The sequence below is a fragment of the Lacerta agilis genome, chromosome 4, assembly GCF_009819535.1.
Source record: "Lacerta agilis isolate rLacAgi1 chromosome 4, rLacAgi1.pri, whole genome shotgun sequence".
In the NCBI taxonomy this organism is placed as follows: domain Eukaryota; kingdom Metazoa; phylum Chordata; class Lepidosauria; order Squamata; family Lacertidae; genus Lacerta; species Lacerta agilis.
Window position 1 is genome coordinate 20348412 of NC_046315.1, and position 12464 is coordinate 20360875.

General features: G+C 45.4%; 1 protein-coding gene across 6 annotated transcripts in view; it reads left to right on the forward strand.

Moving 5' to 3' along the window:
* The window catches only part of ELMOD1 (ELMO domain containing 1), a 44847-nt gene that overhangs the window by 12428 nt on the left and 19955 nt on the right, over nucleotides 1–12464 (forward strand). For 3 of the 6 annotated variants that reach the window (XM_033146224.1, XM_033146230.1, XM_033146225.1), the window contains exons 2-3: nucleotides 434–538; nucleotides 12120–12265. In XM_033146224.1, the coding sequence (XP_033002115.1) occupies nucleotides 522–538; nucleotides 12120–12265 (163 nt within the window). In that variant the 5' untranslated portion in view covers nucleotides 434–521. Of the gene's footprint in view, nucleotides 1–433; nucleotides 539–10397; nucleotides 10531–12119; nucleotides 12266–12464 lie in introns of those variants that run through there. The other 3 variants (XM_033146226.1, XM_033146228.1, XM_033146229.1) reach the window with 3 other exon arrangements.

Here is a 12464-nt window from a genome sequence, read left to right on the forward strand (position 1 = left end):
CAATATGTAATTAAACGCTTGGCTGACCCATTTTTATAAAAGAAAATAAAAGAAAACTTTTAAAAATAGGTATATATTTGCTTGCTTGGATCGGATCTGTGTAGCAGTATCACAAGAGCTAGCCGACTTTTTCCCATTTAAAGTGTAACACGCAGGAAAACAAAGCCATTTTATAGTTTGTTTTGACCTTCTCCTGAACGAGAAAGGGATTCATTTAACATGAATGTGTTGAGGGCCCCCCATTCTACTCTGCAAATGCTGAATCTGACCTCGAGTGCTTAGATGCATCTTTTGGCTTTGATTATATCCCACCACACACACACACACACACACACACACACGTTAAAGACATTTCAAAAGACGACCAAACTAGACTTGGACTTCTCGTTCTCTTACCTCTCTTTCACCAAACGTGTTCAACTTGCTTTCACAGCATATTTAACTTCTGGAGAAAACATTGCTTGTGATCAGCTGAGGATAGTTCCTGAAAGTGAAAGAAACTGAAGAACAAAAACACCAAAATGAAGCACTTCCTGAGGTAACACTCCTATATTTTTGCTTGCATAGTAATATCTTACTCTGTCTATTATAGAGCCAAGGTAATATTTCTGCATCAAGAATAGCTCCCATCTTGTGTGATCTGTTGAAAGTATAAATGGTCTCATTGTCTGTGCAGGGTACTGACACACCAATTTCACTGGGTGTCCTGCCTAGCACCTTCCTTAGCCGCCCTCAGTAGGCATTGGTTGTTCAGACTTTCAAACGTGATTTGCAGCCTTAAGGACCAGGAGCATGAAAACTCAGAACAGAAGCCACAAGTCTCTGAAGTGCTAAATTTACATGTCAAATGGAGAGGGTGCCATTTTGTGTGTGTGTGTTTTAGGGACTGTTGCTAATTGGGATGAAAATGTGCAGCCGTTGAAAAAGTATTGCCCTGGGTAGTTTTTTGTTTGACCTTTGAGACATCATCTCATGCACTTTGTGACTCATGATAGACAGGATGGATGTGAACAGCCCAGGAAGAATGGCTCTCATTCTAAACTGGCTTTGTTTACCATTGATGAGACCATCATGTAGCCAAATTCAATTGGCTATGCAGCATTATGACATCGTAACAACCACCTTCACCAGTTCAGGGCAATATGGTCTTTAAGAGCTTCTGTGGGATGGGTGTCTACTGGTTATGCCATGGCCAGCAGATTGTCACTTGCTGACAATGCAAAAACAGGCCTTCTTGGTGATAGCTCCTACCATCTGAAATGCCCTCCCTTGGGTAATTTGTAAGTTGAATAATGACTTCTATATGCCTCTTAAATTTATGTGCTTATCCAAGCTTCCCTGGACTCTTGACTCTTAATTTTTATTTTTTGTTTTGTTTTGTACTGCTCTGAGGTGGGTTGTGGTTGTTGTTGTTTTTTGCACTTGTGTTTTGTTTTTATCTATTTTCTAGGAAACTTTCTTGAATGCTGTTGCATTGTTGTTTTCATATAAACCTCTTAGAGATGTTTTATTAAATTAAGATGTATGAACCTGAACGGTATGAAGGACTCTTCGATTTGAAAGCAGACATGCTGAAAGTACTTTTGTTGCTCATGAAAAATCTTTAAATAAAAACATAAAAAGATGTATGAACCATTTTAAAAATTAATAAATTAGATTATCACTGATTGCCTGTGGCTAGCTCTAGAAGGAAGCCCCAACCAGGTTTTGAAAATGGTGTTGATGCAGCAGCTGGGAAGATAACGGCACTGAACTTTCACACATTTAAAAGGCGACTGGGGACATATTTCTGCCCGTTCCTTTAAAAGCACTACAGAAAACAGAAAAAAACTCTGGGAGGAAGGTTTCTCTGGATGTTTGATGAAAACATGTTGACAGGTGTCCATTCACCCAGCTGTCCGGAAGCAGGTCTCCCTGGCCACCTTGCAAGCAAGGCACCAAGAAGTACACAGGGTGAGACCTGCTTTGCACCACTCCTTGAAGAAAAGAAATAGCAGGAGATGCTAGTCAATGCATATCTTCACCAAGCTACAATAGGGATGAGAGCAGATCTTCCTCTCTCCCAGTCCCAAGTCTCTTGGCACTTGCAGTTGGTGGTGGCAACCACAGATAATGGCTGGCGGGTAAGCCAAGTCATCATTGGTGGACCTCCTCCAGATTGTACCCTTCATAAGCTTTGTTGTCCAAGAATTAAACGCCTACGTTAATAGCAGACTGAGAAAGTTGCCCACTTTGCTGGTGTAAATAATGGATCAGTGGTCTGATTCTGCATGACACAGCTTCCTTTGTTCTTCCTAAGCAGGCGTGGGATCACGCTCTAGCAGTTCTTCTATAATTTTTGAATGTATGTTTGATAACACCTTGTGCACAGTTTTTGTCTTTGACTAGGATAATGGCGGGTTTTTTATAGCTGATTTGTTATCAGTATTTTTAGATGGTAATTTGAAACAGTAAGCAGTTGATTTTGAACAATATGGAAAGATCTGAGGAGTTTCTAAGCTAAATCTCAGTAAGGCATGTACAGTAGCAGCTTGTAGTTCTCTATGGACCAATCTCCCAGGCGCTCTCCATGGTGCTGCTTGGCTGTTCATCTGCCTGAGTTATAAATTGTTATGCAGGCATACATAGGAGATATTGCTGGTTCGGCACCAGGCCATCTCAATCAAGTGCATATCACAATACAGCATGTCCCACTTCTTGTTTGTTTGTTTGTTTCCCAGTGCATATAAAAGTTTTGTTTACACTATACCAGGGGTCTGCAACCTTTAAGACCAAAAGAGCCACTTGGACCCATTTCCGAAGGGGAAAAAAAACTGGGAGCCGCAAAACCATTGCGACATTTAAAACAAATATAACACTGCATTTTATTTTTTAAAAATACGATTTAAATTTTAAAAAATCTGATTTAAATAAAAAAAAATCCGACTTAAATAAAAAAAATCCGATTTAAATAAAAAAAAATCCAATTTTTTTAAATAAAAAAAATCATTCATTTTTATCCACCCTGGGGACCACTACCAGGTCACACAGCCTGATCCAAGGTGGGTTGCAACAGCATACAAATATTTGATTTGTTGTTTTTTTATAAAAAAAAAAAATGAGTCCTCAACTGCACACTTGTGTTAAATGTTTGTCCCATGTCTTATTGAAGACTGCTGGCTTTTACAATAATCTTAGTGTCTTTTACCCTTAATATTCCAGACCAGAGGCTATGTTCACCTCTTCCAACCTCCTCTCTTGCTAAATAAAGCACAGAATTGCACCAGAGAAGCCTGTGATGTTTGTGCTGACTTGCATACAGGTGGCTGTAGTAGTTCATAGTGTTCAAACCTTTTTAGGGGAGTTCCCTGCCCCCTTAATGACAATGGCGATAGATTTTGCACATGAACACAGATCCAAGTTAGGACTCCTCTCTTCCACGCCAACGGCTGCTTTGTCAAGGCTCCCCTAACACACACTTAGGACAGAGGAAAAACTGCAAAACGTCCCGGCCTTGTTCCGGGGCGGAGAGAGACGCGCGCCCGCGAGAGCGCGGTCTGAGGCTGTGAGCAGAACCAGGAGCGAAGGAGGCAGCGGCAGGGAAACAGGCGCCGCTTCCTCGACCATTTTTAAAAAGAGGGCTTCCCCCCTCGCCCGCCGCCCCTGGCCCAGCCCGCAGCTGCCTACCTCGTCGTCGCCTCGACGCAGCAGCCAGCAGCCTTCCGAGAGGAACCGCGGCCAGCCCTCCCCCGCGGTCCCACGACCCAGCCGAGGAGTCCTGGCCTCAAGTGCCCATGCAGGGATGCGTCTGAAGGCCCCCTTCTTGCCCCCATCCCGTCCCGCCTCCCAGCTGCCTCTGGATGCCATGGGGTCCCACATACCCGCCGACCCCGGAGCTCCCCTGTCCGCCCCAAGGCCGCCTCCCACGCTAGGAAGACTCCCGGAGCTGGGCAGGGTTGGTCCCGCCAGGCAGGCTCGGGGGCGGCCTCTCCCATGGGCGCCTGCTTCGGAGGCAGAGGCGGGGTCTTCAAAGTTCCCCCTCCCGCTCGCCCAGCTCCATTTTTTCCCGAAGGAGCGTGCGCGCCTCAGGCGCGCTCCCCGCCAGAGCCCTCGGCTGAGCTGCGCCACCTCTACTGCGTCCCCACCGCCTCCGAGCCCCGCTGTTCAAGGCCAGGTGATCCTGGGTACGCACCTGAGCAGCGCCCTCAGCCTCCGGAGGGTGGGCTGCCGGCCAGCTGGAGGGCGGTTGCTGCCAGCTGGAGAAGTGGGCGGGCGGATCCGCCCCAGAGCCCCGGCAGCCGTGTAAAAGAGCCGCATGCGGCTCCGGAGCCGCAGGTTGCTGACCCCCGCACTATACCGTAGTCTTATTACCTGAAGCAGCGTCTCCACCCCCATCGTTGAGCCCAGACACTGAGGTCCAGTGCTGAGAGCCTTCTGGCAGTTCCCTCGCTGCAAGAAGTGAGATTACAGGGAACCAGACAGAGGGCCTTCTTGATAGTGGCGCCCGCCCTGTGGAACGCCCTCCCACCAGATGTTAAGGAAATAGACAAGTATCTGACTTTTAGAAGATATCTGAAGGCAGCCCTTTTTAGGAAAGTTTTTAATGTTTGATGTTTTATCGTGCTTTTAATATTCTATTTGGAGCCGCCCAGAGTAGCTGGGGAGGCCTGGCCAGATGGGCGGGGTATAAGTACAGTGGTACCTCAGGTTAAGAACTTAATTCTTAACTGTTCTTTACCTGAAGCACCACTTTAGCTAATGGGGCCTCCCGCTGCTGCTGCGCTGCCAGAGCACGATTTCTGTTCTTATCCTAAAGCAAAGTTCTTAACCTGAAGCGTTATTTCTGGGTTAGCAGAGTCTGTAACCTGAAGCGCCTGTAACCTGAGGTACCACTGTAATAATGAGTTATTGTTATTTATTATTAGGCCAGGCCTCACTGGCTGCAGGGAGTAGAAGGGAGAAACCCGGCTCCAGGCCTAGCCAGCTCCACTTGCATGGTGAGAAGAGGGTATGACTGCACATGTTCTTGATTATGGTCCCATCCACACCATACATTTAAAGTACATGGTTTTCCCCAAAGAATCCTAGGAACCATAGTTTGTTAAGGATGCTGGGGGTTGTAGCTCTGTGAGGAATAAACTACAGTTTCCAAGTGTGGATGTGACCTCTTTACTTGGGTAAACCAAAGTAAAGAGAATCTGAGGATGGAGGGAGGGGAAGATAAAAAACATCAAAGGGTCCTTTGGCACTTTAAAGACACGCAAATTGATTTTGGCACAAGCTTCCATGGATTACAGTCCACTTCAGCAGATGCAAGAGGAAAGGGATGCAGAAAAGCAAAGGTGGTGGTGGTTATGACATTAAAAGTGGTTGATAAAACATTGATAACACAGACATCCTGGTAATTGGTAATCCAGTTAGCACATGTTGTGTGGTTAATGCGTGGTAATACATAAACAAGCAGATTGCATTTAAATGGGGTTAAATCTTTCACACGGGTAATGGAAAAGGTGAGTTGCACTGACTTCAGTCAAAATTGTTTGTGGTTGTTGCCTGACTGTGTGTGTGTGTGCGCACGCGCACACAAAAAGTATATTTGCACTGCTTTTTGGTCCAAACCCATAATTGGCAACTTTTTTAAAAGCAACATAAAATATTGTGTGTATCAGCATTTGTGCTATGGGGGCAACTCTTGGAAACATTGTGTGCTGCGATGGGATGTTCGGAGCCCGCAAGTATGACAAAGAAGGATTTTATCAGCGACGTTTTCTAAAAGAGAACAGACTAGGGTAATTTGTAGTTCTAGCTCTGTGTATGTATCTCTGCCTTATTTGTTTAGTTAAATAGTTTATATATACTGTTTAGCATCTCAAGTCTAAACAGTGCAGAGTGAGGTTAAGAAGATGCAATAAAGATAAAAACATTGGAAAGTTAAAGCAGTTAAAAATAACTGCAAGATCAGAAAACTTAATTAAAGGGGCTGCTGATTTATTTATTTTTAATGACTTCACCAGGCACTGGAAGTTCAGCAGGGAGGGAGCTATTCTGATTTCAGCCCGGAGGGAGTTCCACAGAATTGTACCCACAATACTGAACACACTGCTCCTGGTGTATATGAACCAGGCATCCAAGCCATAGGGGACCACTGACTCCCCCGAAGACCTCCGTGATCATGTGGGGATATGCGGATTAAGGTGTCCTGAACCAAGTTGTTGATGGCCTTGCAAATTAATCCAAGAACTGTGAACCTGGCCAAGTAGCCTGTGAGAAATTAGTACAAGCTTTTAGGCCAACTGTGTTATGTGCTGGCTCTACTCCATCCCCACCAACTGTGTGTGAGAGAAAAAGAGAGAGAAGAACTTATTATGACTACAGTCGTACCTTGGATCCTGAACACCTTGTGAGTCAAACGTTTTGGCTCCCGAACGCCGCAAACCCGGAAGTGAGTGTTCCGGTTTGCAAATGTTCTTTGGAGCCCAAACATCCAGTGGGGATTTGCGCGGCTTCCGAATGGCTGCAGGAGCTTCCTGCAGCCAATTGGAAGCCATGCCTTGGTTTCTGAATGTTTTGGAAGTCGAGTAGACTTCCAGAACGGATTCTGTTCGGCTTCTGAGATACCACTGTATATTCAGGTATAGCTTCCTTCCAATAAATCTGTTCTGAACGAGTGATGACACAGAACTCCATATGGCTGATCATGCAGCCCTAATTACACAACCACTATTTGGTGTGTGTTTTGCTGCTGTTTTTAAACTTTGTTTTCCTTGCTCTTGGAAAGAGGATGAGGATAGCTTCCATCTCTGCATGATAGACAGGGCCATGGGATAAAGCCATCTTGGAGTTGGAGTTCCTGTCTGCTGCTCCAACCAGCCTTGTTTGTTGTCCTGGCAACAGGGCTTTCACTGGCCTTCCTGGTCCATGCAGAGGCCTAGTTAGGACTCGGCCGCAGATCTAGGCTTGACTAGTTCCTACTATCTCCATTCCCCTCCCTCTGTTGTATTTTACTACAGCCTGCAAGAGGGACTCTAGAGGCTTCTTTTATTCATTATTCATTTCAACATTTCCTTCTTTTCTCTTCAGCTAAAAAAAGGCTCCCAAAGTACCGGTAACTTACAGATCACTTGGGGTTTTTTAAGGCAGTCTGTGCCCATAGGCTTACCAGCTTAAAAAGACACCATGCAAAAGTAAAATGGATTGGCAGGGAAGATGTGAATAAGCCACGTCTTAGGGCTTATCCACACTTCGTCTCCACTCTTTAGAGCTGTCGGAGCAAACAGCCATTCAGGTTTTCCCCAGATTGACATTTGCTCTGGTTTAGAACTAAAGAGTGGGTTTTCCATGGGAAAGGAGCAGGGGCAAACTAGAGCGCCCGGGACAAGTGGAACTATGAAGCACCCCTTAGTTACAAGTTCTTCCAATGGTGAAAAGCAATTTGAGGAGAGGGGATGCCAAAAATTGCTGGTCTCTTGGTGGTGTGTGGATCTCTTCCTCCAATCTGGTGGAACGGCTGTGACCAGTCGATGGAAGGAGGAGCCTGGCTTCTCAGCCAAACACATTTTTACCCTCCTCCTTGTCTCAGGACAGTAGGATGGGAAATCATGAGGTAAGGAAATACAGATAAATAGGTAGGTGAGTGTAAGGTTCATGTGAAAGTGCTTCACGAGTAACGGAGCAGGAGCCCAAACAGTCTTTTGCAGTTTTATTGTGCAAAATATTTACAGTGCAGAGCTACAAAAAGCATGTCTGTCTCAGTCGTTGGCAGAATCCGGGAGTGGCCCCTTCCGGCTTCTCCCCCAGCTTAATAACTTCGGCACTCCAAGTCTCCCATCTGTCCAGGCCTCCCCAGCTACTCTGGGCAGCTTCCAACAGGATATTAAAAACACAATAAAAGATGAAACATTAAAAACTTCCCTAAACAGGGCTGCCTTCAGATGTCTTCTAAAAGTCAGATAGTTGTTTATTTCCTTAACATCTGATAGGAGGTCATTCTACAGAGCGGGCACCACTACCGAGAAGGCCCTCTGCCCTGGTTCCCTGTAACCTCACTTCTTGCAGTGAGGGAACCACCAGAAGGCCCTTGGAGCTGGACCTCAGTGTCTGGGCTGAACGATGGGGGTGGAGACGCTGTTTCAGGTGTACTGGGCCAAGGCCAATAAAGTAGGAAAGTTAGAGAGGCTGAGAGGCAAGCTAGTCAGTGATATTCAGGTAAAGCAGGGATGGGAAGGAAGTCTTTGAGCCTCCAGATGTCGCTGAACTACAACTCTCACCAACCCCAGAAAGTATTGCCTATGGGCATGGATGATGGGAGTTGTAGTTCAGCAACATTTGGAGGGACAGAAGTTCTTCACCTCTGCTCTATAAAGAGAAAAGTCAAGTAAGCCTCTTTTTCCTAGTTATCTTTACATCAGCTGATGGTGCCTTTCCTTTCATAAAGGTATGTCCGCAGGTGAGTGGGTTTGCATTCCTGCCTTCTACCCACATATACAGCATCACACATGAATCTAGCATACTCAGATATGCTCATATCTGAGCATATGAGTGTTGTTTTCGTAGACGGAAGGATTGTGGGAATGGACTTGGCGTGCAGATTGTGCTGTTAGGCATCCTGTGGCTTTTGTTAACATACATGATTCCAGACCGCTGTGACTGTTGGTTGTGGCATTTCTGAAAACCTGTGTTGCCCGTTGCCAAGCAGTTTCGGGTTGTTGTTTTTTTGTGTGTGTGCCGGCTGATCTCTTGATGTATGTAGCAGCTCTCATATGTAGTCTGCTCACATCTAGAGAAATAAATCATTGAGGCAGCTGCATCATGAGGACGATCTGCAGAGTATGTAATGTTTTTGAACGACTTTGCTCTGCTATGAACTCTGGTTGCCATAGTGCCTTTCCATATCTAAACAGATGGATAAACAGAAAAATCACTCATCTCTGTATCTGAGAATCTGGCTACTACTTAGTGCAATATTGAGGAAAACAAGGAAACATGCAGAAGGAGGTCGTCTGAGAAAGGTAGCCAGTTCTCCATAATACCCAGTGCAGGTTTTTAGCAGACTCCTTCACTGACAATCTTATATAAAGCCTGTAAAAGCCATTAGATCTGGTCATATTTGCATATTCATTTACTCTGAAATTTATAAGAGTTTTCTGTATACAGAGAAGCTCCTGCTTTCTATCTGAAGCATAAACGAAGCTAATCGGAGTGTCATAATGAATGTGTGCGGTTCAGCAAACTTTATTACACCAGTCCTTAGCAGCGAAAATGATTGCCTTCTCTGTCACTTCCTGTTTAAGCCTTAAGATTGGCTTTCCTAGAGCTGTGTTCATAATGTCTGTGGGTGGATGAACGAGTTGTGTCAAGGCATATTATATGTTGTGAGCCATTCCTTCACCTCTATATTTTGACAGCCCCAATCTGTGTGAGAGCCAGAAGCAAGGGACCCAACTAGCTGTGGACTTTGCTCACACAGCTGCCATCGCTTGTAGTAGTAGTGGCTCACTCTCTTGGTGCAAGAAGAAGCTATACTACCGATTTGTGTGGAAGGGGTGTATGGGAATGTTAGAGGAGGGGTAGTACCTCTGGTAGGGGACACATCCTTCCGGGGTAGTTTATCCACCTTTGGTCCCCACCCTGCACTCAGCTCTCACCTGTGGCTCCTAGAAGAGGCATAGGCAAACTCCGGCCCTCCATATGTTTGGGACTACAATTCCCATCATCCCAGGACCAGTGGTCAGGGATGATGGGAATTGTAGTCCCAAACATCTGGAGGGCCGGAGTTTGCCTATGCCTGTCCTAGAAGCTGTCAGCATGTGACAGCAGCCACACCCCGGGAATGGCTTCAACTGGCTGGCCAAACCTGGTGAGGGTAGCCAATGGGTCTCAAATGTGAGTTAAGGACTTCCCCTGCATGCAAAAACAGGCTCTGACAGATTAAGACCAATAGTGGGTCCAGTGGTCAAGAAGGTGGTTTGTGCACATGCTGTAGAGGGAAGTGTGTGGCAGATGGGGCTCATCAGCCTGGGAAAGTAGCCCATCTAAGAGAAGGAAAACTCTGATCCTAAACCTCTGCTGCTTTGTGGGATATCTTAGGGAGAAGAAAAGGCTAACGATGAAGCCCTACAGAAACGGTTCCTAAGTGGAGTCCCTAAGATGGTTGGATGGCGTCTTGTACACCTCCTTCCAGCAACTCCTGCAGCCAAGCTGAGTTTGTGCTGGAGAGGCAAAGTGCTGGGTCAAGGGCTGTCCCACTTTCTAATTTCTTAAAAATATTAAGTCCTCCTTCTGAAAACGCTGTGCCATGTTAAAACGCTACTTCTTCTCTTCTTTTAAAAAAAGCGTTAATTTGTGATCTTAGTGGAATTAGGAAAGTCAGCTCATCTTAAAGTGTAATCCATTTCATGAATAGTGTGCTTTCATTGCAGGATTTCTACAAGCAAGAATTATTTTTTATAAAACAAAACAAAAGATTCCATACTTTTAACTCTCCATTCTTGTTCCTAAAGAAGATCTCCAATGTCATAAGTTTAAGATGGACGAGTAGTGTGTCATTTAAAGGTACCCATCAAATGAATATTATCTTACTTTAGATATCTGGCTATAATATAGTGCTTTCTAAGTAGTATCCACTGTGAGCTGTATTCTGTAATAGCTTTTTTTGTGCGGTAGAATGTGATATTTCTTACTGGCTCCACTTTGACTGATGTCGGTACTTAAGATAAGCTGATTGGACAATGCAGGCTCCCAGAGATGGCATCTGGGCCGCTGTTCTCCTTCTCCACTGCTGCTCTGCCATTGTCAACTAAGCCATGGTTTGGCTTAGCATGTTATCTGAACCTAGGCCTGTGGTTTATCTCCTACACCAAACCATGGCTCAGTTCAAAGCAACAAAGCTTCAAACCTTTCAGGGCTTGGGTGCATGAGAGAGGTCCATACGATGAACTCTGTCAGGCAACTGAACCAAGCAGGATTGAACTCACACATCAGCTCATGTGCCAGGGGTTCAGTCCTGCTATCTGCAGGAGAAGCAGCCACATCTCTGCCTTCCCCATGCCTGGTGCCAAATGGGAAGTCCTGACGGGCCAAATATGGACTGCAGGCCAGAGATTTCCCACCCCTGGACCAGGTCTCCAGTGTACCTCTGATCAGTGCAATCTTCACATTGTGCTGGTATCTGTGACACACCATCATCTGCAGACAGGACTGGGTGCTGTGTCAGCCAAGTTGTAGGCAATCAGGAGTAGAATTGGCATGGGGTGGTTGTGTGTATTGTGTACCGTGCTGTTACTTGTTGATTTAAGAACAGTTTCCTGTTTGGTGGCTCTTTTGGCTTCAACTGAAACATCAAGTGTGTAGTTTGGGCAAGGTCCTTGACTTTCCCTGAGGGGCAACATTTTCTTCTGTCAACCTAAGAGCCCAAGGTTCTCAGTATTCCACCCCCTCCACTTAACCTACTCTCAGAACAGGTTAATACTGAGCATGTGCGGGCCACGCCCTTATGAAATCCCATTGACCATCATTAGCCTCGGCAATGGCTTTTTAACACAAGCTGCAAAATGTTTACGCTTTGTTAGAGGAAAGCACGGACCAGGTGTTCCTGTTGACATGTCACACAACAACCCATTTCTGCAAACACACCATACAAATGTTGAAATGTTCCCAGGAAAAGCCACCCCAAACACACACTTACTGTCAATCTGCAGAAGTCTCTCATCAAATGGTTTTTTAGAATAAGTCATTTCTTATCCTTTCTACCCTAAGTTCAGGATTGATCACCCTCAAACTTACCTCTCATGCAGTGCCAAGTTTCAAATCAGCCCACTGAACCATTTTCTAGCTATAAACTGTAGTACTACCTCCTGCCCCCCACCCCAATTTCTTATAGCGGTGTGGTGTGAATCCCCCTAGATGTACAACTGCAGCAGCATGCCTCTTGTCTGAGAATGGCTAGCAGGCTCTCGTTTACTAAAAGGAACCTTAATTCTTTTGTTTTTGAACATCCTTACTCCTGACAGTAGGCCCCAGTAGTATGGTGTGTGTTAGAAATCTTCTTAAAGGTAACTTTGAAGAACGGAACTCTTACAGGGGGACTTTGCTTCATCTGGGGAGCTTGCCTTGAGTTCTCACTCTAAGGATTCTTTTGACAGAATGCTTGTCCAGGTTTGCCTGTACTTCTATTGCAAATGTTTATGGCGCTGCCTGAAATTCGTGGTGAGGAAACTGACGGGACGCTGCGAGTTGCAAAGGATCTGCTACAACACAAAGCCTGGCGCTGGCAGAACTATGAAAATCGGTAAGTGGTTTTAAAACCATTGCTCTGGTATTTAATGTTGTTCTGTGTCGTAATTGCTGTGTGTATGAGAGAGAGATTACATTGCAGTGTAGCTTTAGAATTAGCTTAGGTCTCAACTTGCATTTTAAACTGTAGCCTCGAGCAGAATGTCAACATACCCAGTCAACTGCAAACGCATTTTATGTTACTGAACCAATAT